Below are 24,956 nucleotides of genomic sequence, written 5' to 3' on the forward strand. Positions count from 1 at the left end.
AGAGCGAAGGGAAGCAGACACGTTTCTCGCTTCTCCGCCGGCCCTGTGGCCTCCGAGCCGCTTTAATCCGGCATTGATTTTTCAGTGGGGCAATAAAAGAACCTGCCGGAGCTCGTCCTCCCCTTTGCCGTCGCCGGGAAGATGAGAAACCTGCAGTTTTTCTCCGAGCTCCGCTTTTTAAAATTCAACCTCGGCTGTCAGTATTCCTTCGTGCTTCGAGCGCCCCTTGCTGGCCCAGTTGAGAAACGCAGCCTCGGGGCGCGTGTTGCTTGCCCGCCTTCTGCGCAAATTGTCGCTTCCAAGCAAAACAGTTAACAGTAAATTTTTTTGTGGCGGATACGCCTTCTTGTTTTGCTGCTTCTCCTCCTTTGTTGACTGGCGCTTAAAGAAAACACCCTCGAAGTGCCAAGAAACACGCAATCGAGATGAAAAAATAATTAACTGTCTCTAAATATATCGACTGATGTGAGAAGTCAGCAAAGGATTAAGGGAACCAGCGTGATTCGGGAAGTAAATCCATTCAAGGCAGTGGGTCATTCATTATAGGACTGGATTCCCCAAGTAGATTTCCTAAAAAAGTAACTTTTTTCCCCCGTCAGTCTATCAGGATCCTTTATAATTATTTTTCATTGGAGATTGACTTTTTGCTCAAGTCAAAGACCCAGTTTTTATTTTTGCAAGGTATAGGCTAAAATCCCCGAAGCAAATTTTAAAATAATGTGAGCTATAATCCCAGCCATGTGAGGATACCATAGACTTTATATTTTCAGTTTGGAAAATGTAACATCCCAGATGATTAGCTTGCAATAGAATTAGAGAAGTGACTTCTCTCATTTAAAGCCCAATGTCAGTCACAATAGTGATTATTTCTATGACTGATGAGTCAGAAGGCAGGACCAGAAAAAACCATTGGATTTTTTTTTTTTTTTTTTTTTTGTAAAACAGCTTACTAAGTAAAAAAAAAGTGAAGTGGTCTTGATGTCTTAACTTTGACAGGAATATTTGATCCCTTTGATTTTCTTGGCCCTTTCTTTGCCTCGCCTCTGGGAGATTATAGTCCTGGATGTGTGCAGTGCAGTTCATGCCACAGTTAGTCCTCAACTTACAACAGTTCATTTAATGACCATTTGAAGTTACAACAGCACTGAAAAAAGTGACTTATGACTATTTTTCACACTTGTGACTACTGCAGCATCCCTGTAGTCATGTGATTTACATTCATATGTTTGACAACTGATTTATATTTATGACGGTTGCAGTATCCCGGGGTCATGTGATCCCCTTTTGCAACCTTCTGACAGGCAAAGTCAATGGGGAAACCAGATTCACTTAACAACCATGTTACTAATTTAACAATTGCAGTGATTCGCTTAACAAATGTGGCAAGAAAAGTCGTGAAATGAGGCAAAACTTACTTAACAAATTTCTCACATTGCAACATAAAGTTTGGGCTCAATTGTGGTCGTAAATGGAGGACTACCTGTATCCTATCCTATCCTATCCCATCCCGTCCCATCCTATCCTATCCAAACCAGCTTGCTGTCATTCTGTTGTAGGCAATATTTGCCTTCTCAAAATTAAGATTCAGCTTGTTGCTCTCTTAGTTTCTGGATCCAGATTCAGTCATGTTGCGCTAGCCCTGGTATATTGGGATTTTTATTTAATATCTATTTTGTGTCTTTGACTCAGTGTTGTCTCCTGACATGTCTCTGCGCTTTTCTCAAAAGTGGTTGGGCATTGCCTATTTCCCAGGACACAGAGAGAGGGACTGGCTCAAAGCCACCCAGTTGGCACTGTGCTTAAGGCAGGACTAGAACTCATGGTGTTCCTTCTAGCCTGCTGTCTTAACCCCTACAGTACACCAAACTGACTTTCCTGACTTAGTTTGATCCAAACCACAAAGCGAGGGGCGGAGGCTCCCTCTCTTCTTTGATCCAGGGAGCCAATGTTGAGCCTAGGACAAGTGTGAACTCTGCAGGCAGAATCTGACCTATATTCATGTGGATGCATGTATAAGGGTTTGGAGTTTTGTTTTTGTTTTGCAAGCAGAGATCTGGAACATAAGCTAGAAGGCAAAATGTTGCTTCTGCCTGGCTTTCTGTTTGTGATTGTTCTGGGGGGGGTAGCCTTAGACAGGGATGGTCCTCACCTGCCTTGTAGTGTTCTATCTATAATGCTTCAAATGTTCTACCCCCTTCCTATAAACGTGTAGAAAACCAGAGTAGTAGCAATTAAAACAATCATCGCTGCAGTAGTACAAGTGAGGGCCGAACAGAGTATTTCCTATCTCCTAGTTTGTTTGTTCAAGCAATTCCTGGGTTACAATTTTCTGCAGCCTGTGGCCCTCCAGAAGCATTGGATTGCGATGAAGATGTTAGGAGATATAGGGCAAAATCTCTGGAGGGTAGAAAGAACAGCCTGGAAGAACAGGAGTAAGACACAAATTTGATTAAAAAGAGAAAGGAGGGAATGCATTCAGACCTGCAAGACTTTGTTTTTGTGATTTTTGTGATTTTTTTTTTGATTTTATTAGATTTATACCCCGCCCTTCTCCTGGCGGACCCAGGGCGGCTTACAGCAAGCTAAAAACAGATAAAGACCCTACAAACACCATTTTAAAATATAATTAAAAGAAATATTAATTTTGCCGTTTCATTTAAAATTTTGTTAACACCCAATATAAAATCAAATTAAAATCCAATCTAAAATACCCCTCAGGCCAGCCCCGCTAGCTGGAATAGCCATGTCTTGAGGGCATGGCTATAGATTTATAATAATAGTAGCACTGACCAACATGACACTGGATTTCTAGTCTGATCTGTCTTGAAGGGATGATTTAGGCTATCAATAAGGATTAATAAAATGATTAAAAGCCTGGAGACTGAAACATAATAAGAATGGTTGAAGGAATTGGGTGTGACTAGTCTAGAGAAAAGAAGGACTAGTGGTGACATGATAGCAGTATTCCAGGGTTTGAAGGGCTGCCACAAAGAAGAGGGGGGCAACCTATTTTCCAAAGCACCAGAAGGCAGGATAAGAAAAAATGGATGGAAACTAATCAAGGAGAGAAGCAACCTGAAATTAAGGAGAAACTTCCTAACAGTGAGAACAATTAACCAGAGGAACAGCCTGCCTTTCAGAAGTTGTGGGTACTTCATCACTGGAGGGTTTTTAAAAAAAGACTGGACAGCCACTTAAGGATCTCCTGCTTGAGGAGGAGGCTGGATCAGAAGATCTCCAAGGTCCCTTCCAGCTCTATTCTGATTGATCGATGGTTAAGAGGGCCTGAGGTTGGCGACTGTGACTTTGATGTATCATAGTACCTTTCTCAGGTGGCCACGATTACCTGATTACCTTCGTGCCAGCCATAGGGCCCAGACAAACTAAACAGATTCCATTCCCACCGCCCACCCAACCCTCTGATTCATCAAGTGCAATTTGATGGATTCCAAAGGCGCGGGGGGGGGGGGGGGAGAATCGGCTTTTAAGGCCAAATCTGGGTATTAACAGGCAGTGCACGCTGGGGTGTTTGGGAAGGAAGGGAACAAGTCACTCAAGGTCGTGTGACAGTACAAGAGAGATTTCCTGAGAGGGTGCCTTGAAAATGCCTCTTCCAGCTGGTTTTGAAGGGCCAGGCTCTGGGTTCATGACTGAGAATCTGATGAGAAGATTAAAGAGCGAAGGCTTCCAGGGGGGGGGTGTTTCTTTCAGAGACCATTTCTGTTTGCAGAAGGTATCATCCTGGGGGTTGGAATGCAAAGGAGGCGATTACCCCCATTCTGGCCCTGAATAGCTGGGGGTGGGGGGGGGAGGAGAGGAGAGCAGGATAGGAGCTGCAAAAGGGATGGGGATAATGGGGTGAGGGGGGGTCAGGGTGCCAGGAGGGCTATTAAGAGTCCACCCCTCTATTTCAAATTCAAATACACATCTTGAGTGTTTTGGAAAAGTGTCCTGGTCTGTGCAAATAGGCCTTGGAGGATTTGGTGGGTGAGTGTGTGTGTCTGTGTGAATGGGTCTCGGAAAGTCCCCCTGCACCTGAACAAACAGGGGGTGGGTGGGGGGGCTAGGGTGGAGAGCTGGAAGTATCTCCTCTCTTTTAAGAGAGCCTCCCTTTATTACCCAGATCAGAATGACAGTGCCGATTCTTCATTGGATTTTAATTATAGAGAAGGGTCTGTTTAACAGAGCAAGATTTTCACACCTCCGCTGGTTAGCTGGCATGTTTGCTGAGCTGCTCCTCCACTAGACCTATTCATCAACACCCCAAGTATGCAAACAAAGCCTAGCCTGGAGTTACACGCTGGTGCTTGGGGTGGGAAAGAGGTTGCATGAAGGTATTGCTTGCTTCAACAGAAAGGGCACCTCCACTGTTCATGGGTGGCTGTGCCATTTTTCTGTTCCGCCAAGAATTCTGGACGGTTCATTCCTCACTCATCCCACCCTGCTCCCAAAGCGAAGTGACAAAGTAGTTGGTCAATCACATCTATCTTTTCCTCTTTTCTTGTTGCTCTTCTTGAGACCAGCAGGAGAAGACATTCTTAGGGTCACGGGTCTCAAGGCTCAACCTGTGAGCCTGAGAGGAAAGGAGGTGGGTGTGGGACAATCAGATCACTGGGACTTCTTGTCCATTCTGCTTTTAGAGGGAAATGGGATCTGAAAATAGTCCACCCAATAATTAATACAGAACTATAGAGGGAGGAAAGAGAGAAAGTGAAGATTGATTGTGACCTAATTACCTTTGTTGTCCAAAAAAGCGGAGAGGAGGAGAACATTTTGGTTTAATTACAACCAAGCAAACAAACTGACTGCCCTTTGGCCATAGCAATTTATCTGTTTGAAGATCTCTTGCTGGTTGGACATGATGACTAGGCAAGCCTAGCAGAAAAATTCAGTTCTGGCCCCATAATATCCCTTTCGAAAGAGACAGCAAGGGGAAATTGCAATCATAGTTCTGTTGCTGATATTTGCCAGCCCTGTGAGGACTCCTTGGTTATGCCACAAACCAGCCAGCTGTTTATTAAATTAGTCTTAGGTGAAACTGGCTATAGGCTTAGTTTACAGTGTAAGTATAAGTTTACAGTGTCATGAAACACATAGAAAATAGGCAGAACTTCAATTGAACTTTGTGGTCACCATCTTGACTTCTTTTTTTTTAAACCATACTTTGTAGACATTCCTGACCATATCACTTAAAATCGTGTTGAGTACATTTATCCAGTGGTAAACATGACTTGCAGACACAATCCCTTACAAGATTTCAGTGCCCTCATGGCTAGCCACAATTTATTTCTAATGTCTGTTTGTGCCTTTGAGTCACTGTTGACTTTTGGCAATTGCATGGACAACTTCCTGCAAGTTTCTTGGCAATTTTTTAGAAGTGATTTGCCATTGCTTCCTTTCAAAGGCAGAGAGCTGGACCCAGGTCACCCAGCTAACTATGCCTAAGCTGAGTCTAGAACTCACGTCTCCTGGTTTCCAATCTGTTGCCTTAACCACTATGCCAAAGTGGCTCAAATCTAATGTTACATCAGTTTAAATGTAAAGGAGGTGTCTTCATATTTTATAAATTAGGATGAGTTAGATAGATGGGCTTTCCCAATTAGTATCTTATATCTCTTCCAGAAAATTCTCAAGTTGGAGGAGACAATGGAACTTTGTTGTTGTTGTTAGTTTGCGAAGTCGTGTCCGACCCATTGTGACCCCATGGACAACTTTCCTCCAGGCCTTCCTGTCTTCTACCATCTTCTGGAGTCCATTTAAGCTCACTCCTACTGCTTCAGTGACTCCATCCAGCCACCTCATTCTCTGTCGTCCCCTTCTTCTATTGCCCTCCATCTTTCCCAGCATTAGGCTCTTCTCCAGTGAGTCCTTCCTTCTCATTAGGTGGCCAAAGTACTTGAGTTTCAACTTCAGGATCTGGCCTTCTAAAGAGCAGTTGGGGTTGATCTCCTCTAGGACTGACTGGTTTGATCGCCTTGCAGTCCAGGGGAGTTGCAGGAGTCTTCTCCAGCACCATAGTTCAAAGGCCTCAATTCTTTGGCGCTCAGCCTTTCTTATGGTCCAACTTTCACAGCCATATATTGCAACTGGGAAAACCATGGCCTTGACTATATACATACTTTTGTTGGCAGGGTGATGTCTCTGCTTTTTAGTATGCTGTCTAGATTTGCCATAGCTTTCAAACCCATGCTTAGTGTGAGGTCACCCAGATATATAATATTTACTTCAATAAAACCAGTGATAGATAAGCAGCCCTACTTTTGGGGGCCATTGGTTCTACTGCCAAACTCTTACTGTGAAGTATTTTTTTTCTAACATTCAGTCAGAAATGCCTTCTTTTAACCATTTTTCCATGTCTTCCATATTTTTTTTAAATTAATTGAGAGCATGCAAAATTGTATGCTTATGAATTCAGAGATTCTGGTAAATTCAAGCAATTTATCCGCAGTCTGGAATAACATGTCTACAAATTAAAAGTTAAACATTAACAATAACAACACCTACGATAATAATAATAGCAGTCTGCTAAATTTAGTACATATGCTGTCGAACTCCCACTGACTCTGGAAGTTTACAAATTCTGAAAAACATTTTTAAAAAGGAAACAACAACAAAGCAAAAAAAAATAAGATGGTAGAAATGTCAAAAACAGATAAGAAAAGGGGTTTCAAGGCCTATATTAACACATAATATCCCTGTGAAATATACTTATAGATGGTTTTCCAACTGTATGGAGCCCTCTAAGTAACTCCCCTTCCCAAACTTTCATCACAACAAAATAAAGAATGGTCTCTTTTAGTAATATCCATTCCTTAAAGCAAGCCAAAACAACCTTAAATCAATTAGAGATTAGCAAAGGCTTAATAAAATAGTGTTGTGCTGGACCAGTCAGTTAGCTTAAGAACTGCATGTTAGAACGTTTAGCATTTAAAGGGTTAAACGCTGTTTCCTTAAGAGATGGCTTATGGGTAATATAGTTTTAGCAGTCAGTTAATCCTATAGTTTATCTAGTCAGTGGGAGGAGTTAAAAGTTATTGCAGGACATCCTGTTACGTGCCTTTGGGCCTTTGTTTTTATCTCTCTGCATGGGTTAACTTAAAAATGGAGTTGCATCGTTGTGTTTCAATGTGTCGTCTTAACATAGTGCATAAGTGAGTGGCTATTGTGTTAAGCCATAATATAATATTTTTTTTATATCTTTGGGTATATCATGCTATTGAACAAAGCAAAATTGTTAATCTGAGTTATGTGTTTTCTGCCAGTTGAACACTTAGTAATATGATCTCTCTTGAAAGCAGTGCCTAGCTCAGAATGCTACTACATAATAAACTTAATATAGTTTATCTTCAGCCTCTCTTTTGGTGATGAGATCTACAGGAGAATTTCTGATGGAGGCATTGAACTAAGGCTAGGGAAACCTAGATTCAAGTCCATCTTCAATCAAAATTTACTGGGTGACTTTGAATCAATCATCTAATTTCCAGCTTTGTTGCTACTGGGATAAAAAGAAAAAAAAGAAGAGAATTTCTGGTTAATACATAATAGATTTATGGGTATACAAAGAGTGGAAGAGGTAATCTTTCAGGTACCGTAGTCTGAACCAATTAGGGCTAAAAAGTCAAAAGAAGCCTCTTAGGAAGTTTGAGTAATCCAATAGCAGCTCCATGCAGAGATCCATCTGGTATCCATAGTATACGTAGTTCTCAACTTACAACCACAATTGGGAGCAAAACTTCCATGAGAAGGGTGCAGTCAATAAGCAAGCTGTGCCTGGTTTTATGACCTTTTTTGCTGTGTTTGTTAAGCAGATCCGGCTTCCCCCATTAACTGTTGGAAATGGCCGCAAATGGAGATCATGTGATCCTGGGGAACTGCAACTATTGTAAATATGTGCCAGTTGCCAAGTACCTGAATTTTGATCACATGACCACAGGCTTGAAACAACAGTTGTAAGTTTGAGGACTGGTTGTAAGTAATTTTTGCCAATGCATCATAGCTGTCATCACTAAACAAAGACTAGCTGTACTGGTTAACATATTGCAGGTAACAAATCGAGACCAGATGACCACCAGATGGCAGCAAAGAATTATAGAAACCTTTGCTACCATCTAGTGGATGCTGAAATTTTTGCAAATCAAGTCTGATAATCCTACACAGTACAATACAGTAAAGGAGGTATGAATTTCTGTGAACAAATCTACCTTGCCTAATAGGGTGCAGCTGATGTCCAAAAGGACTATTGAACAAAAATATTGGTGGCCAGAAACAGTTGTTGGATTGTCAGGACCAGGGCTGAATTTAAAAATACTCCCAAGTTCAGAATTTCCCTTTAAAATTTCTGTAGAACAAGCTGCCCTTCCCATCCTAGACCAACAGAGTCCATTTTATCTGACTGATCCCTCTTTGCACCCCAGTGCAGTTCACAGTACACAACCATTAGGATCAGGAACTGCCATAAAAACAACAATTATATCATTTAAACTCAACTAAGCCATAAAGCCATTACAGCACCATTTAGTTGTCAGTAAAACTATGTAAATAACAAGAGTAAAAATCAATAGGGCCATAAAACATCTTTCAAAAACACATTCATCTCTTTATGCCTGCCCCAAAACTTATAAAAAGAAGGTCCTGTGTGGAAGAGAAATTGACACACTAGATACTAGTGAATAAGTCCTATTTTTTCCACTTATCTTTTTGATTGACCTGACTATTGGGTTAGGAAAGAACTTAAACTCAAAGAAGACAGAGTAACTTTATTTTAAATAGTCTAGCTGAGCCTCTGTGTCTATTCATAAATAACACTATTGAGTTCAATGAGGCTTACTCTAAAAGAAATATAAACAGGTTTATAGACAGTGAAAAAAAGCTGAAATGCTTTACAGGTTTAAAATCTCACAGAGTACAATAGGATTTTTTTCTAAGCAAAAATGGAGCATTACAGATAAATGTTAACTGCTCTATTTGACTCTAGGGCCAGTGGAGGAGAAAATTGTCAAAATCAAAATTGTCATTCATGTCCCACCTTTTTCAAAGATGCAAAAAAGAGCAAAGCTTGTATTGCAATAGTCTGTGAACCATTTTGCTGTTTTGAAACACAGACACACTATAGATACCGCTAACAGGGCAATTCACACATTATACTATATATTATAAAGTAGGATTAGCTGGCCTCTGGTTTATGCAAGTTGTTGAGTTCCATCTTCCACTGTCAGTCATTACTGGTCATTTTTCTTAGAAGTGTCACCCATTGAACAGTATCTAAAGTGGATCTGGCGATTGGTCTCAAAAGATGCTAGGCGAACTCCAACTAATTGCTCACCACAAGCTCAAATTGTTTACAATGTACATTAATTATGAGAATAGGCTTTTGCTACTGTTAATTCACTCAGAAACTGGTACTTTAAGCCAGGGGTCCTCAACCTTGGCAACTTTAAGACTTGTGGACTTCAACTTCCAGAATTCCTCAGCCAGCTTTGCTGGCTGAGGAATTCTGAAAGTTGAAGTCCACAAGTCTTAAAGTTGCCAAGGTTGAGGACCCCTGCTTTAAGCTATTTCTTGCTGAAACTAATGCACGGCCTTATTTTCTTCCATGAATTAGTCTATTTGTCACTTAAAACCATGTGTGTTCCTGGCTATCATAGGATTGATAAAACTTCTTATAAAAAGAAGTTCCTGTGTGGAAGAGAAATTGGCACACTGGATACTAGTGAATAAGTCCTATTTTTTCCCACTTATCTTTTTGATTGACCTCACTATTGGGCTAGGAAAGAAAAAAAAACCCCATATCTGGGGAGGTTGAGGAATCCACAAGTTGACTCTGAATTGTGGGAATAATTACCTTGTTTTGTTGATCTGAATATTTAACCGTTTGCTTCATTGGATGATGACCCTTCGGGTTCTCATATTAGAGATGCTAGAGTAGGGGGGATTTTCTCTTGATGCCAATCACACCTTGACAATACCAGTGCTTCTATAGGTTTGCTGCATTGATACTGGACACATCTAATTATACATATAAAACATGTTCTGTGTACATTTTGTGGAACGGGCCCTAGGTGTGTTTATTTTAAAAACCAGAAGCAGTAGACACTTCTCTGAAACTATTTTCTGCTTCTCACACACTTACTTTGCCATTTAAAATATTAAGTTTCTTTCCTCTTATTTATAATAGCACAGATCAGAAGTTGAATAGAAAGCAAGTGAATTGCTGCTCTCCTAGAGAAATCTTTGCACGTCTCATTGAAAGGAGATTTTTTTTTAATATATGCACATATTATATATCCTGTTTGTGTCCTTCCCAGGAACATCTGTGGAAATCTCTGGTTCTAGATTGGTTTTTGATCTAGTGCAGCTGAACCTGTTTTATATTCTGATTACTTAGAAGTACAAACAAAGAGAATAAAGAGAATAATGAAAAAAGTGACGATTTTAGACTATATATTGCTCAGGAATGATTTAGAGAGAACAAGAGTATTGGCTATCTCTGGAATGCATGGAATCAAAATGTGTGTGTGTATCTTTACCTGACAAAATGTCTGTGTTTGTTGATACCATATATTGATAGAAGAGACTAGGACAGCCATCATGAGCTTCTTCCAAAAATAAAATAGACAAGGCTTCCTAAATTAAGATAAAGATTTGTGTTTACATGTCTCACTAAACCACAATTGGTTGGTTATTGCTTAGCATGTGGGGAGAGGCCAGTTAATGATGGTTTGCCAATCATGATTTATGGCTTAGCATAGTTCCAGGTTAGCCCACAAGTGAGGATGAAACAAACCACACCACAATGCAAAATGTGGATCCGTCAGCAAATCATAGTCCATCTGGGCAGAGAGGAGGAATGATACTCTCCCAGAACAGAGCTTTGCATGTGCTCTAGCTGGTTGGCAACAATCACTGTGCTCTTTTTAATATTTTAAATTTTCTAGGATCTTTGGGAGGATTTTGGTGAGAACCGTAATGCAGTTGGGTTGGGCTGACAAACCACCTTTGCACAGGCAAAACATCAAAGCCAGGGATCACGTAAGAGCAGATATGAGCCACTAACTAAGCCAAAAAGAGCACATCATGCTTATTCATCAGGCTTTTGATCTTCGGGCAGATTGCAAACTAAAAATCATCGGCGAGTCTCCAAACCCAGGTAGGCTGCAAGCTCGCAAGGCTAAGTGGTTTCTCTGAAAGCCACCAAGTCTGGAGTCTTGGGGGGGGGGGAGTGCTGCCTAGATGGAGAGGCCGTGCGAATGGAAGGACCAGATACTGGGATCGTGCTCAGGCGGACACTAAAGCATCCACATGACCACTCAGATGAACAAACTGGTCTAGTTACCAGAGGTTTTGTTAAGACCTATCCTGTGCCAACTGCTTGTAGAGCCAACTGACAAGAGGAAAACAGAGCGGGTGTATGAGTCAGCTGATCCCTTTGAAGCTGCGAAGGCAACCTTTTCCCTAGAAGCCCTTTCAGCCACCCGAGACTTGTTGGGGCAGGAAGTAACCCTTTGGCTCTAAGCCTGCTCCATACTTTACTCCACAGCAGATCTTTGATCCTTCTAGTTTACTATCATTTGACTGGCAGTAGTTGTCCAAATGCCTTTCAAGTAGAGCTTGGCAAGGATTGAGCTGCAAAATTCGGAGCTCTCTGTATCTCCTTCTCATGCCTTCCATCATGCGACTTACTTGCTCAACCTGAGAGGCCCACAGTCTGAGGCCCCAGCCTGCCTTCCTCTCCCCACCCCCCCAAAAAAGGAGAACTCTCCAATGTTCCTCCCACAATTGCTTCTGCTGACTTTCCTTTAATATAAGAGAAATGGAGGGTGTTATATTAACAGCACTTAACTGAGCTTGAGTTCAAATTTAAATCATGTTTCATGCTTCTCCCAGGCATTGTGCCCCTTTTTCTTGGGGACACGGACTTGATGAAGGTCAGCATAAGAGTTGAAGGTGAAATGTGGCTCTTGGCCAGAAAAAAATAAATAAATATTCCTGCTCTCCAGGAAAAAACATTGTCAAGCAAACAAAAAAGTGTGAATGGAATGTATGGAATTAATGTGTATTTGTGTTGTACCAAAAAAATTGGGCAGATGAAACAGTCCATCAGCTGTATGAGGTGGAATAGAATGAGGAATGAGGAATGGGAATTGGAATATACTATAGACCGGATTGGACTGGACTGGACTGGACTGGACTGGACTGGACTGGACTGGAATAGAATAGAATAGAATAGAATAGAATAGAATAGAATAGAATAGAATAGAATAGAATAATTTGGCCAAGTATGATTAGACACACAAGGAATTTGGTGCAGAAACTCTCAGTGTATATGCAAACCAACAAATAATAATTATCATAATAATACCTTTAAGAGAGGATAGCAAAGAAGATATATATATATATATATATATATATATATATATATATATATATATATATACACACACACACACACACACACACACACACACACACACACACATAAGATCGTACTGTGAGAATTAGCCGTTTAGCAGAGTGATGACACAAGGGGGGAAAAAACTGTCCCTGTGTCTTGTTGTTTTGGTATGCATTTATCTATATCAACATCCTGAGGGGAGGAATTGAAACAGTTTATGGCCAGGATGTGAAAGGTCTGTAGATATTTTCTCAGCCCTCCTTCTGACCCGCGCTATATACAGATCTTCCATAAAAGACAAGCTGGTTGCAAGTGTTTTTTCTGCAGTCCTAACTATCCGTTGAAGTCTGTACCTGTCCTGTTTGGTTACTGTACCAAACCAGACAGTTACAGAAATACAAATGACACTCAACAATTCCTCTGTAGAGCTGTATCAGTAGCTCCTGGGGCAGTGAGAACTTCCTGAGTTGATGCTGGAAGAACCTTCTTTGTTGTGCCTTTTTAATGATGGTTGTAGTGTTGGAACTCCGTTTCAAATCCTGGGAGACTATAAAAACCCAAAACCTGAAGGACTCTACTACTGATACTGTGCTGTTGAATGTAGTAAGAGATGAATGAAGGATGCACTAATTAAGAGGAGCCATTTCTTTGATACTTTAATAGATTCAGATTACAGGAAGGCCCACAGAATATTTCAAAACCTCATCTATAATAGTTAAGAGCGATCCATTTCCAAGGGAGATAATAAGCTCCATTTTGCTGGAGGCGTTGAAGTTGAGGCTGGGAAGACACGTATTGGGATCCTGTAATATGTAATATTATATCCTGTAATATGATTGGCAGGACCTAGGAGACCACATGAACATATGATCAAGCTAGAACTCTTCCAATTTGCTGGACTTCAACTATCTCCAGCATGGAGGATGAAGATGAAGTTTCTGAAGCAGATTGAGACAGCGGTTGTATAATTTTCATTTTCAACATCAGTATTATATTGAGTGTTGTTGTTGGCTTGATGTCAACGGCTATCAATGCTATCAGCCGAACAATAATACTCAGGTAGGGTTATTTCCATGTATCTTGGCACAGAGTCATGCAGGCCACATGACCACAGAAGCATCTTCGGACAATGTTGGCTCCCTCAGCTAGGAAACGGAGATGAGTACCACCCCCATGGAGTCGGGCACGAAGTGGACAGGGGAATTTGCTTTTTTATGATTATATTAATAAATAACATAACATTAATAATATTGCAACAATCAGGCCAACTAGTAAGGTTCTGTGCACATAAAGGTTAAGTACCTCCTACAGGTTTTGTAAGGAAATTTATTATCTCTCACAATAGCATTCCATTGCTGGCTGTTCTATCTTTGTTGAGCACAAGAAGTCCTCAAGCGGTTTTGAAGTAAATACGTATTGAGGCAAGAAAGAAAACATCAAATTTTAATATGCATTTGAAAAGTGCTCCTTGTTTGAGCTTGAAAAGCATTTCTTCTCTGAGCTCTGATGTTTAATTTCCTGGGGTGAATTAGGGTTCCACCCATTATGTTCTAGTCTTTGGAAAGGAGGTTAAGGAGTTTTGCACAATAAATATGTCCAAGGAAGTTGGTGTATTAATTACACTGATATTTAAGGAGGTACCTGGGATTAGGAAATAAAGTCCCACCAGAATTTGAGAAGAAAAAAAAATGGTTTTGCTTATTGATTATTTTTGTCTTTTCTGAGGGAGAAAAAAAACAACCCTCTTTCATACGGAAGATTTCATTTTCATGCCAGAAAATTTAGTTGGAAGCATCTGTTTAATTGCATTTATATTCTATCTTCCCTAAGAAGCATGCAAGATAACTTATATGGTCTCCTTGCCTGATACATTTTTTCTCAACAACAGCCCTGTGAGTATGTTAGGTTGGCAGCCCTTGAACATGCAAGAAAATGCATATAAAAAGCTGCATGATGGTGCTGGAAAGGGATGAGTTTTGTACATTTATTTGTGCATGAGAAGCTAGTAGACAGTCCTCGAGTTACAACAGTTCATTTAGTGACCGTTCAACAGCACTGAAAAGAGTGACTGATGACTGTTTTTCACACTTACAACTGTTGCAGCATCCTTGTGGTCACATGATCAAAATTTAAAAACTTGACAACTCATATTTATGACAGTTGCAATGTCCCAGAGTCATGTTATCACCTTCTGCAAACTTCTGACAAAGTCAATGGAGAAGCCAGATTCGCTTAACAAATGTTTCACCTAGCAACAGAAATTTTGGGCTCAGTTGTGGCCACAAATCGAGGACTACCCGAATACTTACATGTATCTGGCCTCTGCATAACACACTGTTCTCTAAAGCGGTGTTTCTTTACCTTGGCAACATTAAGTCTGACTTCAACTCTCAGAATTTTCCATACTGTTTCCCCCCCCCCCCACAACTTTGGGAAGATGAACTGAGCAGTTAAAATAGTAGTAAAAAATAGCAATAGCGATAGCAGACTTATATACTGCTTCATAGTGCTTTTATAGCCCTCTCTAAGCGGTTTACAGAGTCCACCTATTGCCCCCAACAATCTGGGTCCTCATTTTACTGACCTTGGAAGGCTAAGTCAACCTTGAGCTTGACAGGATCAAACTCCAGGCAGAGGGAATGCAGAGGTAGCCTGCAACGCTTCATTCTAACCACTGTGTGGCATGGTTCTTGATAGCAGCCCTTTTATAAATATGAGTTCTTCCTCATAAATTTGATTTTTATCTAATCATCTCTGAGGTTTTTTTTTTAAATTTGGATGTGAATTCAAAGATTGGATCAAACCTGATTTGTATTCAGGTTGTCTGCTTCAATTACAATGCAGATTATTAGGCAGACAGACGGCTGGATGGACAGATGGATGGACAGGGTGTTTTATTATGAATATTTCAGCACTATGAGGGAAAATATAGGGGAAGATCAAGAGTCTGAAGTTAATGGGCTGTCACTTTAAACTATGTTTGGGAAGAGATATTTGGGACACTTTTGGGCAGTTTATAACTTCTTCTTCGTTTATAGGTTGAAAAATAGGCCAATAACAAATTGAAAATATAATGAGCAATGGGAAGCCAAAACTACAGTTTTAATTTGAAGCACATTTGAGGTTGCTCGTTCTCCTTTCACCCTAGCAACAGTGTTTCCATAGTAACCAGGTTTCCATGGCCACAGAGATGCACAACTCTATAATTAAATGATGCCTTTGCCTCATATGGGCAAAAGTTGCCCAGAATTCTTTGCTTGGACTTTAAACAATGGACTGGCCTCCTTAGGCAGAAATTGGTCTCTGAAGCACTGATCAATTATTGTTTTATCACTTCTCTATGAAGTTTCACTTGTGATGTGGAGAAATCATTGTTGGTAGATTTGCCTTAAATTGGTTCATTGGGCAAAGCTTTTGAGGAAGGTGGACAGAACAAAGTCTGCTGAATTCCCAAGGATAGATTGAAGAATTCCCAAGGATAGATTGAAGAATGCTAAAACCCTTCTTTTAGCCACAAAAAGTAGCAGACCTGGTATGTGTTTTCATTTTTTGCAAAAGATCGTCTGAGCATGTTCAGTGGCTCTTTGCAAGGCTGGTCCAAATTATGTTTGATGATAGGCCATTCAAACAGGACCATCAGCCCGAAAGATTCAAGAGAGATGTTATAAGTAACTCCACTTATAGTACAGGTATTCCTCGACTTACAATCATTTGCTTAGCAACCATTTGAAGTTACATTGGAAAAAAGTGACTTATCACCAATCCTCCCATTTATAACTGTCACAGCATCCCCACATCACATGATCAAAATCTGGATGCTGGCATGTATTTACGAGAGTTGCAACATCCTAGGGCAGGGGTAGGCAACCTTGGCTCTTTTATGACTCGTGGACTTCAACTCCCAGAATTCCTGAGCCAGCATGGTTCAGCTTGGAAACTCTCCCTTTCCCCTCAGCATGGCTGGCTCTGGAATTCTGGGAGTTGAAGTCCACGAGTCATAAAAGAGCCAAGGTTGCCTACCCCTGTCCTAGGGCCATGTGATCGCCATTTGCAATGTTCCCAGCTGCCTTGCAGAAAAGCCAAGTCAATTAAGGAAGCTGGATTTGCTTAATGACTGTAAAATTCATTTAACAATTGCAATGATTCACTTAACAACCATGGTAAAAAAATCAGGCATGACTCAACAACCGCCTTGTTTAGCATGGAAATCCTAAACCCAATTGTCATAAATGAAAGGCTAACTGAGATGCCGTGGAGCTAGTTTGCAACTGGAGTAAATTCCACACCACAGAAATGATTATACTTGATTTGCAACTTCTATAGTTATGCTGGCATTATATTGGGCCTTCCTTGGAATTGGTTTGTACAGTTAGCCTTAATATAAGAATGGACAAAAATGGTTGTTGTTGTTTTTTTACAATGACAGGCTAAGGCTATTGGGAAATGTCCTTTTTGTTTGGTCGCTGGCCTCTTACAATCAGGAAATTGCATTACTAACATTCAGCAATTTGCAGCATTAGACATTTGCAGCATTATTCTGAGCGACAATCAGTGTTGTTTCACTCTGATTCAATTAACAAGAATTGGCTTTAGGCACTGAAACATTTTGCTGTCCAACAAATGTGTGTTCTGAGCACCATCATTCTGATGACCAAATTCATCTTAGTTTCTATTCTCTCTGGCGCAAGTTTCAGCATTATTGTCTCTTGTTTATTAGAATGTTTGTTCACATGCTAATCTGGTAAAAGTGTAATATTACGAAGTCTATTTGGATTGCAAAACTTCACCTACTTATTTGCAAATAGCTATAATTGTGTGCATTTAAATATATATATATTTGTTTTCTGAGGTTTTCGCGGGTGTTTGTATGTATCAAATAACCAAAGACTATATATATATATATATATATATATGTAGGTTATTCGGGTTTTCTCCCACGTAAAATTGGAAGTGTCTTGGCGACGTTTTGACGAAATCCTATTCGTCATCTTCAGGCTGGTGTTTTCAGCCTGAAGCACGAAGCTGAAGACACCAGCCTGAAGATGACGAATGGGACTTCGTCCAAACGTCGNATATATATATATATATATATATATATATATATATATATATATATATATATATATATATATATATATATATATATATATATATATATATATTCTCAAACCTGGACCCTTCCAGATGTGCAGTTAAATAACTCCCCAAATTTCTTTCCTGCATAAAAGTATAGCTGGAATTTGGAAATCAAATATATTTGAGTCTCACCAGGTTGTGGAAGGCTGTTTTAGAAAATGCATGAATCCTGAAATCAAGGGTAAAAAATTCTACACCATCCCACATTTAAATTAATTTATCTCCCTCAACCTTTTAAAATGAAAGCCGATGGTTTAAAAACCTGGAAACTGCTTAAGTTGTTTTTCTGCTTTTGCTAGCTTGATCAGTCCATCATGGCATGTCACTTCTAATTCCCTGATAAGGTACTTTTAAACCTTCAAGGGCAGGGGGCTGATCACAGCTTGTCTGCCCTGTTACACCTTTAAGCTGGCAACCCGGCCAAGGAGTATCAAATCCTCCAACTTGGAAAAGTTGTGGCATGTTGTAATTACTACAGAGTAGCATCTGGGCAGCTGAGAAGAAGATATTAGCCCTTTCCTCATCTCTCTTTGATTCTGTTTTAATTCTACTGTGATGCGTGCTAACTTCATAAGTAAGGAAGCAGGTGTACAAATATGCAGGGGGAGGGGGGAAGAGGGAGATTAGATTTCAAAGCCTCTTAGCCTGCCCTCAGAAGCAGCAGGCATGTTTTGCTACTCATCTGGCATTTTTATCATGCACATATGCTTTAGCCCAGCACCGTTGCCAGGAGTTAGGGGTTTTCCCAACATTTAATCTCTAAAAAGTAGCTTCAGAGCTCAACACTGCAAGCCTTGATCCTGGAAGATGGCCCTCCTGACTTTAAATGCACACTGGGGCAGTTGACAGCAGCTATTTCATCCTGTGTCAGGGTATTGGGGTTTGGTGTCCTGACTTTTCATAGATCGTGGATGAAAGCTGGTAAGAGAATGGAGAGCAGATCAAGGCAAAAAGCAGCAGGTGCAGCAGCTATGAATTGCAAACATGGTCACAGCTGGGTCCCCCTCAGTCAAACAGCAGCCGAGACTTTGTCAGGGTTTGTGGGCTCAGAATGGACCAGTTTTTCCTGGCGTGGCCTTTTCCAGATTGGATGGAGTGGGAATTCTGGGGATTGAAACCCAATTCGTCTTCAAAAGGCACCGTATTGGCAAAAGCTGATTACAGCCAGGATCTTGAGCTGCAAGATATTGTATGCTTTTGGGAGTGCTCCCTTCTAGTTTTAATTATTTCTCTGGCACTTAGAAACAAGCTTCTGAAAATGATTCCTCCTTAGATTAAGCCCTGGGTTTTCCCTTTCCACAGAGGAATGCATGATGATAATGATAATTACAAGAGGAGAAATAGAAGCAAAACTGGAAGTGAGCCAGACAGAGTAGATTGTATTATCCCATAAGCAAGCTCCCTTTTTGCACAGGATTAACCATGAGGTTGGAGACTGGTAGCAGAACATCTTTGTTAAGCTAATAGCCAGTTTATATAAAAATTTCTTGAGATGGGGAAGTCTTTGTCATGATCCCAGGAATGTAATACCGAATAAGCATACAGAACAGACCTGCTGGACTTTGATAGGAATTGCTAAGGAATCCAGCAAGCACCCTTCACAACGATGGAGACCCCTGGCACTCCCCATTCTGGTTCTGCAATTGATTTTGGAATGCACAATGCTCACAACCTACAAGTAATTGAGTCTTCATGATGATGGAATTAAACTCCATGTGTTCTTTTTCTTTTTAAAGTTGCCCATAGCAGCCGTTCCCACATCTTGTGATAGTGAATTTCACAGGTTAATTACCTGCCGTTGGAAAAAGTTCTTCTTTCCGCTCTGTTTTAAATCTCCTTTTTAGACATCAGATTACATTAGTTTAGATTCATTGGATGGCCCTGCCTTAGCATTTTGAGTGAGGGGAGATATTTAAGAACTTCTAGTCAATTGTCACCATGCTAAATATGATTTTATTCCCTTTAATCGTATCATCCTACTAGGCCAAAGTATCTCCAACTTTTTAACCTTGGTTACCTCGTGGCGTACTTTTTTATATACTTCTGCTATACAGGTAGTCCTCAACTTACAGCCATTCATTTAGCAACCATTCCAAGTTACAACTGCACTGAAAACAGTGACTTACAGCTGGTCCTCTCATTTACAACCATTGCTACATCCCCACAGTCATGTGATCAAAATTCAGGCAATTGGCATGCATTTACAATAGTTGTGGTGTCCTGGGGTCATGTGATCCCCCTTTGCAACCTTCCCAGCCTGCTTTTGACCAGCAAAGTCAGTGGGAGATTTGCTTAATTACTACTTAATCATGTAATAACTACATGATTCCTTTAACAACTGCACCGGCTCCCTTAACAAGCATGACAAAAAAGGTTGTAAGATCAGATGCAACTCATTTAGCAATCTCCTTTTTAGCAACAGAAATTCTGATCCCAATTGTCGTAAATTGAGGGCTACTTGTATATTTTTTTCAAGTACAGCTATATTCATAGCACAGGTGTAGAAATACAGCTGCATACTGAGTTGTTATCTTGAGCTACCAACTATGATCCAAGATCTTTTTCTTGGATAGTTTCAGATGGCTCAGAGCATAAAGTAAAGTTAGGGAAAAGTTGTCCAGCTCACTTCTTAAGTTTTTGAATAATTTTAACTAATTCTAACACTTGAGGGCCTCCATATCTTACTTCTGTCCATTAAAAAAAAGGCCATTTATTTGTATTCATAGTTTTCTGTTTGTAACCTAAACAACAATACACAGAAGGCCAAATCATGTCACCCCATACTTGACAAGCTTTCCTAGGAGCTTTTGATGAACAGATTTTTCTGAAGGCTTTTCGAAAACCTAAATACACAATGTTAGCAAGATCACTTCCATCCATGGACCAGCTGGCATTCTCCAAAATCAATAGTGGGTTGGCTGGACAGGATTTACCTTGGTGGATCCCATGCTGATTTCTTCCTGGCCAGCTTGATCCTCTGTATGCATAGTCATTTTTTGTTTTCATTATTTTTACCATATTTTTTTTTGGAACCTGCCTATAATTTCCTGGATCTCCTCTGGGTCCCTTTTTAAATCATACTGGCTACTTTCCAGTTCTCTGGCACTGAGCCTCATTTGAATGACAAATTAGAGCAATTCCTCTTTTGAGGGTTGGTTGTTGGTTTTTTTTGAGAACTCTTGGATGGATGCCATCAGGATTCAATGATCTGTTGAACTAATATTTCTCAATTTCTCAATCTTGGCAATGTTTAGATGTTTGGACTTCAATTCCCAGAATTCCCCAGCCAGCATGACAAACACAGTGTTGCAGCAATTTCTCTCAAGATATCCTAACAGGGTCTTCAGACTTGGCCCTTTTATGACTTGTGGACTTCACGCTGGCTGAGGAATTCTGGGAGTTGAAGTCCACAAGTCATAAAAGGGCCAAGTTTGAAGACCCCCTGTCCTAAAGTATCTTCTATCTTTGCCACAATTTGCTTTAATTATTCCATTTACCCCCTATCTAGAATAGAGATAGATAGATAGATAGATAGATAGATAGATAGATAGATAGATAGATAGATAGATAGATAGATAGATAGATAGATAGATAGATAGATAGATAGATAAAGGGAGGGAGGGAGGGAGGGAGGGAGGGGGGAGGGAGGAAGGGAGAATAGACAGGATGGAATCTCTTTTCAGTCAGGTTGTACAGAAGGAAACCAGAAGATGATATAATGTCATAGAATCTGATATAGATGATCCTGTGAAGAAAAAGTCAGTAAGATATCTAACAAAATGAAATTCAGTGATGAAAAAAGTAAGGTTCTAGGTTTAGGCAAGAAAAACCAAATGCACAGGTATAGGATAAGAGGTACCTGGCTCAATAGTAGTAACTGTGAGAGGGACCTCGGAGTCCTAGTGGACAATCACTTAAATATGAGCCAGCAGTGTGCTACAACTGCCAACACAGTGCTGGGCTGCATTAACAGAGGGATAGAATCAAGATCACGTGAAGTGTTAATACCACTTTACAATGCCTTGGTAAGGCCACACTTGGAATACTGCATCCAGTTTGGTCACCACGATGTAAAAAAAATATTGAGACTCTAGAAAGAGTCCAGAGAAGAGCAACAAAGATGATTAGGGGACTGGAGGCTAAAACATATAAGGAACGGTTGCTGGAATTGGGTATGTCTAGTTTATTAAAGAGAAGGACGAGGGGGGACATGATAGCAGTCTTCCAGTATCTCAGGGGCTGCCACAAAGAAGAGGGAGTCAAGCTATTCTCCAAAGCACCTGAAGGCAGGACAAGAAGCAACGGGTGGAAACTAATCAAGGAGAGAAGCAACCTAGAACTAAGGAGAAATTTCCTGACAATTAGAACAATTAATCAATGGAACAACCTGCCTCCAGAAGTTTTTAAGAAGAGACTGGACAACCATTTGTCTGAAATGGCATAGGGCAGGGGTAGACAGCCTTGGCTCTTTTATGACTTGGGGACTTCAACTCCCAGAATTCCTGAGTCAGCATGGCTGGCTCAGGAATTCTGGGTATTGAAGTCCACAAGTCATAAAAGAGCCAAGGTTGCCTACCCCTGGCATAGGGTTTCCTGCTTGAGCAGGGGGTTGGATTAGAAGACCTCAAAGGTTCCTTCCAACCCTGCTATTCTATTATATGGAGCCTGGTATCCCCACATTGTTTGCTTCTGCTAGAAATGATTGCCTAGCTAGGCTTTTCTTTATTCCCTTCCTGGCTCTTCTCTAATGTTGCTTTCTGTCTCCCTCTCTCAGAAAACTCGGTGGCTGCCAAATCGGGTGGCTGCTTCCCTGGGTCCGCCTGGGTGAACTTGGAAGGAGGAGGCACCAAGCTGGTGAAAGACCTTCGCCCAGGTGATCGAGTGCTGGCAGCAGATGTGCACGGACAGCTGTTCTACAGCGAATTCCTAGCCTTCCTGGACCGAGAGGACCCTCCTGTCCACAAACTCTTCTACGTGATTGAGACCCAAACCCCCCAGACCCGCCTCTTGCTCACTGCTGCCCACCTGCTATTCGTGGCCCCACCACACAATCACTCCCATTCCCAACCCCAGCCTATCTTTGCCAGCCATGTGCAGCCTGGACAACATATCTACGTGCTGGCCCAAGGGGGTCAGACACTGTTGCAAGCGGCAGTGCACAGCGTGTCCCTGAAGGAGGAGTCCTCGGGGGCTTATGCCCCACTCACCGCTCAGGGCACCATTCTCATCAACCAGGTGCTGGCTTCCTGTTATGCTGTCATTGAGGAGCACAGCTGGGCTCACTGGGCGTTTGCGCCTTTCCGCATTGCTCATGCGGCCTTGGCTGTGTTGAATCCAGAGGGTCTCTCCTCTCCTCTCCTCTTTCCAGCTGCTGTACCCGAAGAGGGTTCCTCATTGGCTGGAGTCCACTGGTACTCCCGCCTCCTCTACTACATTGGCCGCTGGATTTTGGGTTCTGAGATGATGCACCCATTGGGCATGGCCAGCTGAGAGTGACAGCTGGCAAGTCCACTTATACCCTTCTGAAGATTAAAATAGTACCAATGGGGTGGGGTGGGAACTAAGATGAAGAAAGAAAGAAAAAAGAAAGAAAGAAAAAAGAAAGAAAGAGAAAGAAAGAAAGAAAGAAAGAAAGAAAAAAGAAAGAAAGAAAGAAAGAAAGAAAGAAAGAAAGAAAGAAAGAAAGAAAGAAAGAAAGAAAGAAAGAAAGAGAAATTTTAACAATAATAGTAGGACAGTCCAAAGTAGACTTCAAGAAACAGGAAGAACCCAGGAAGTTTTTGTTTTAGTTTATAAATATAAATATATATATTATATTTTTATTTGATTTATATTTTTTTTGTCCGTCTGCTTTGTTGTCCTCATCTCTTGGATATTTATTTGTTTGGTATTTTGAAATAGATGTTTTAAGGAATATGAACCCAACTTCAAGAGCCTTAAATAGTTTCTTTGATAATTTATTATCATGTGAATTGTACACTCACAGGAAAAAGCAAATTATTTTGTGCTGCCTAGCAAAACTGCACAGAGTTCTATTTTTCTATGTATCATGTATGTCCAGAATTTCGAAAAGTGAAAAGCCTCTCCTTCTTCCAACTATCCATGGATTTGCTCAGGGGTGTCCGCAGTGAGCAGTGAACACAAATCAAGATGGTGGACGAGAGGATGTAATCGAAGCTCCACCTACTTTTTACAAAAAAAAAAACAACAGGTGGAGTTTTGATGATATCTTAATGGCTGTCATTTTGATTTTTTTTGACAGACCCTGCAGACCTCCCCCCCCCAATTTGATTTTTCCCAATAGCCAGTCTCAGAACAAAAGACACAACGAAGGGGGAGAGGGAATCCGTAAATTATATTTTTATACACAGAATTGTAAATTCTTTTTTTTTGAGAGAGAGAGAGAGAGAGAGAGAGAAAGAGAGATCAATACCTAACAGTCACATTTCATTTTTTTAAATAATGTAAGATATGAGAATATATTATTTTAATTTAAATAATATGAAATGTAATGTCATCTTCTATATGTTTCTATTGCCTCTGAAATATTTTGTTTTGTATAAAAATAATAGCACGCTTTCATCCACATTCTTCAAACTCAAGACTGTTACACATCTTTATTCAGTGGGGAGGTGGAAGAAATTCTTATTTTTATCTTCAAAATCAAGAAGAAATTTATGAGAAAATATTTTTTAAAACGTGCACAGGTTGGCTATTATGATGAGAATGGAGAATAGTTTGTACATGCAGGGAAATGATGTTTTGCATTAATAAACTGATAAATAACTGCTGTCAATTTACTAAAATGTATTTTTGAATATTTTGTAATAGTTTTATAGAAATAAAATGTGCCATGCACTGACTGGTTAGTATATAATAACAAAGCTTTTCTGGTTCATCACATTTTTTTTTCTTTTTAAAGGCTATTCAGATAGAAAATGTGAATATCCAGTCTCAATTTAATTTTGCTATGTGGTCATATTTAGAAAAATTAAAGCAAGAATTGTTAAAGGAAGCAATAGGACAGTCATATTAGCTCATCACCTTTGCAATTAAATAAATGAATCCTGATACTATTAAACCTCTTTGATTTCTTTCTCCAAGCTCAGAGATAGGTATGTTTGTGTCCATAACGTGGACCAAAAAGTAAAAATGTTACTTTCCATGTATTGTGTGCATGATGTATATTTAAAAAGAATAAAGTTTCAACCTAGAACTAAGGAGAAACTTCCTGACAGTTAGAACAATTAACCAGTGGAACAACCTGCCTCCAGAAGCAGTGAATGCTCCAACACTGGATGTTTTTAAGACGAGACTGGACAGCCATTTGTCCGAAATGGTATAGGGTTTCCTGCCTGAGCAGGGGGTTGGACTAGATGACCTCCAAGGTCCCTTCCAACTTTATCATCATCATCATCATCATCATCAT

At 40.4% G+C, this 24,956-nt stretch overlaps 1 protein-coding gene across 3 annotated transcripts in view; it reads left to right on the forward strand.

Annotated features, from left to right (window-relative positions):
• Positions 1–23,082, forward strand: part of SHH (sonic hedgehog signaling molecule) — a 33,642-nt gene extending 10,560 nt beyond the window's left edge. Inside the window, exons 3-4 of one of the 3 annotated variants that reach the window (XM_029282950.1) lie at positions 22,302–22,868; positions 22,911–23,082. In XM_029282950.1, coding sequence (XP_029138783.1) covers positions 22,302–22,868; positions 22,911–23,017 — 674 coding nt within the window. In that variant the 3' untranslated portion in view covers positions 23,018–23,082. Of the gene's footprint in view, positions 1–22,301 lie in introns of all 3 variants that reach the window. The other 2 variants (XM_015832548.2, XM_015832549.1) reach the window with 2 other exon arrangements.
• Positions 23,083–24,956: the final 1,874 nt, after the last annotated feature.

This window comes from Protobothrops mucrosquamatus, unplaced genomic scaffold, assembly GCF_001527695.2.
Source record: "Protobothrops mucrosquamatus isolate PMUCROS unplaced genomic scaffold, P.Mucros_1.0 scaffold5, whole genome shotgun sequence".
NCBI lineage: Eukaryota > Metazoa > Chordata > Lepidosauria > Squamata > Viperidae > Protobothrops > Protobothrops mucrosquamatus.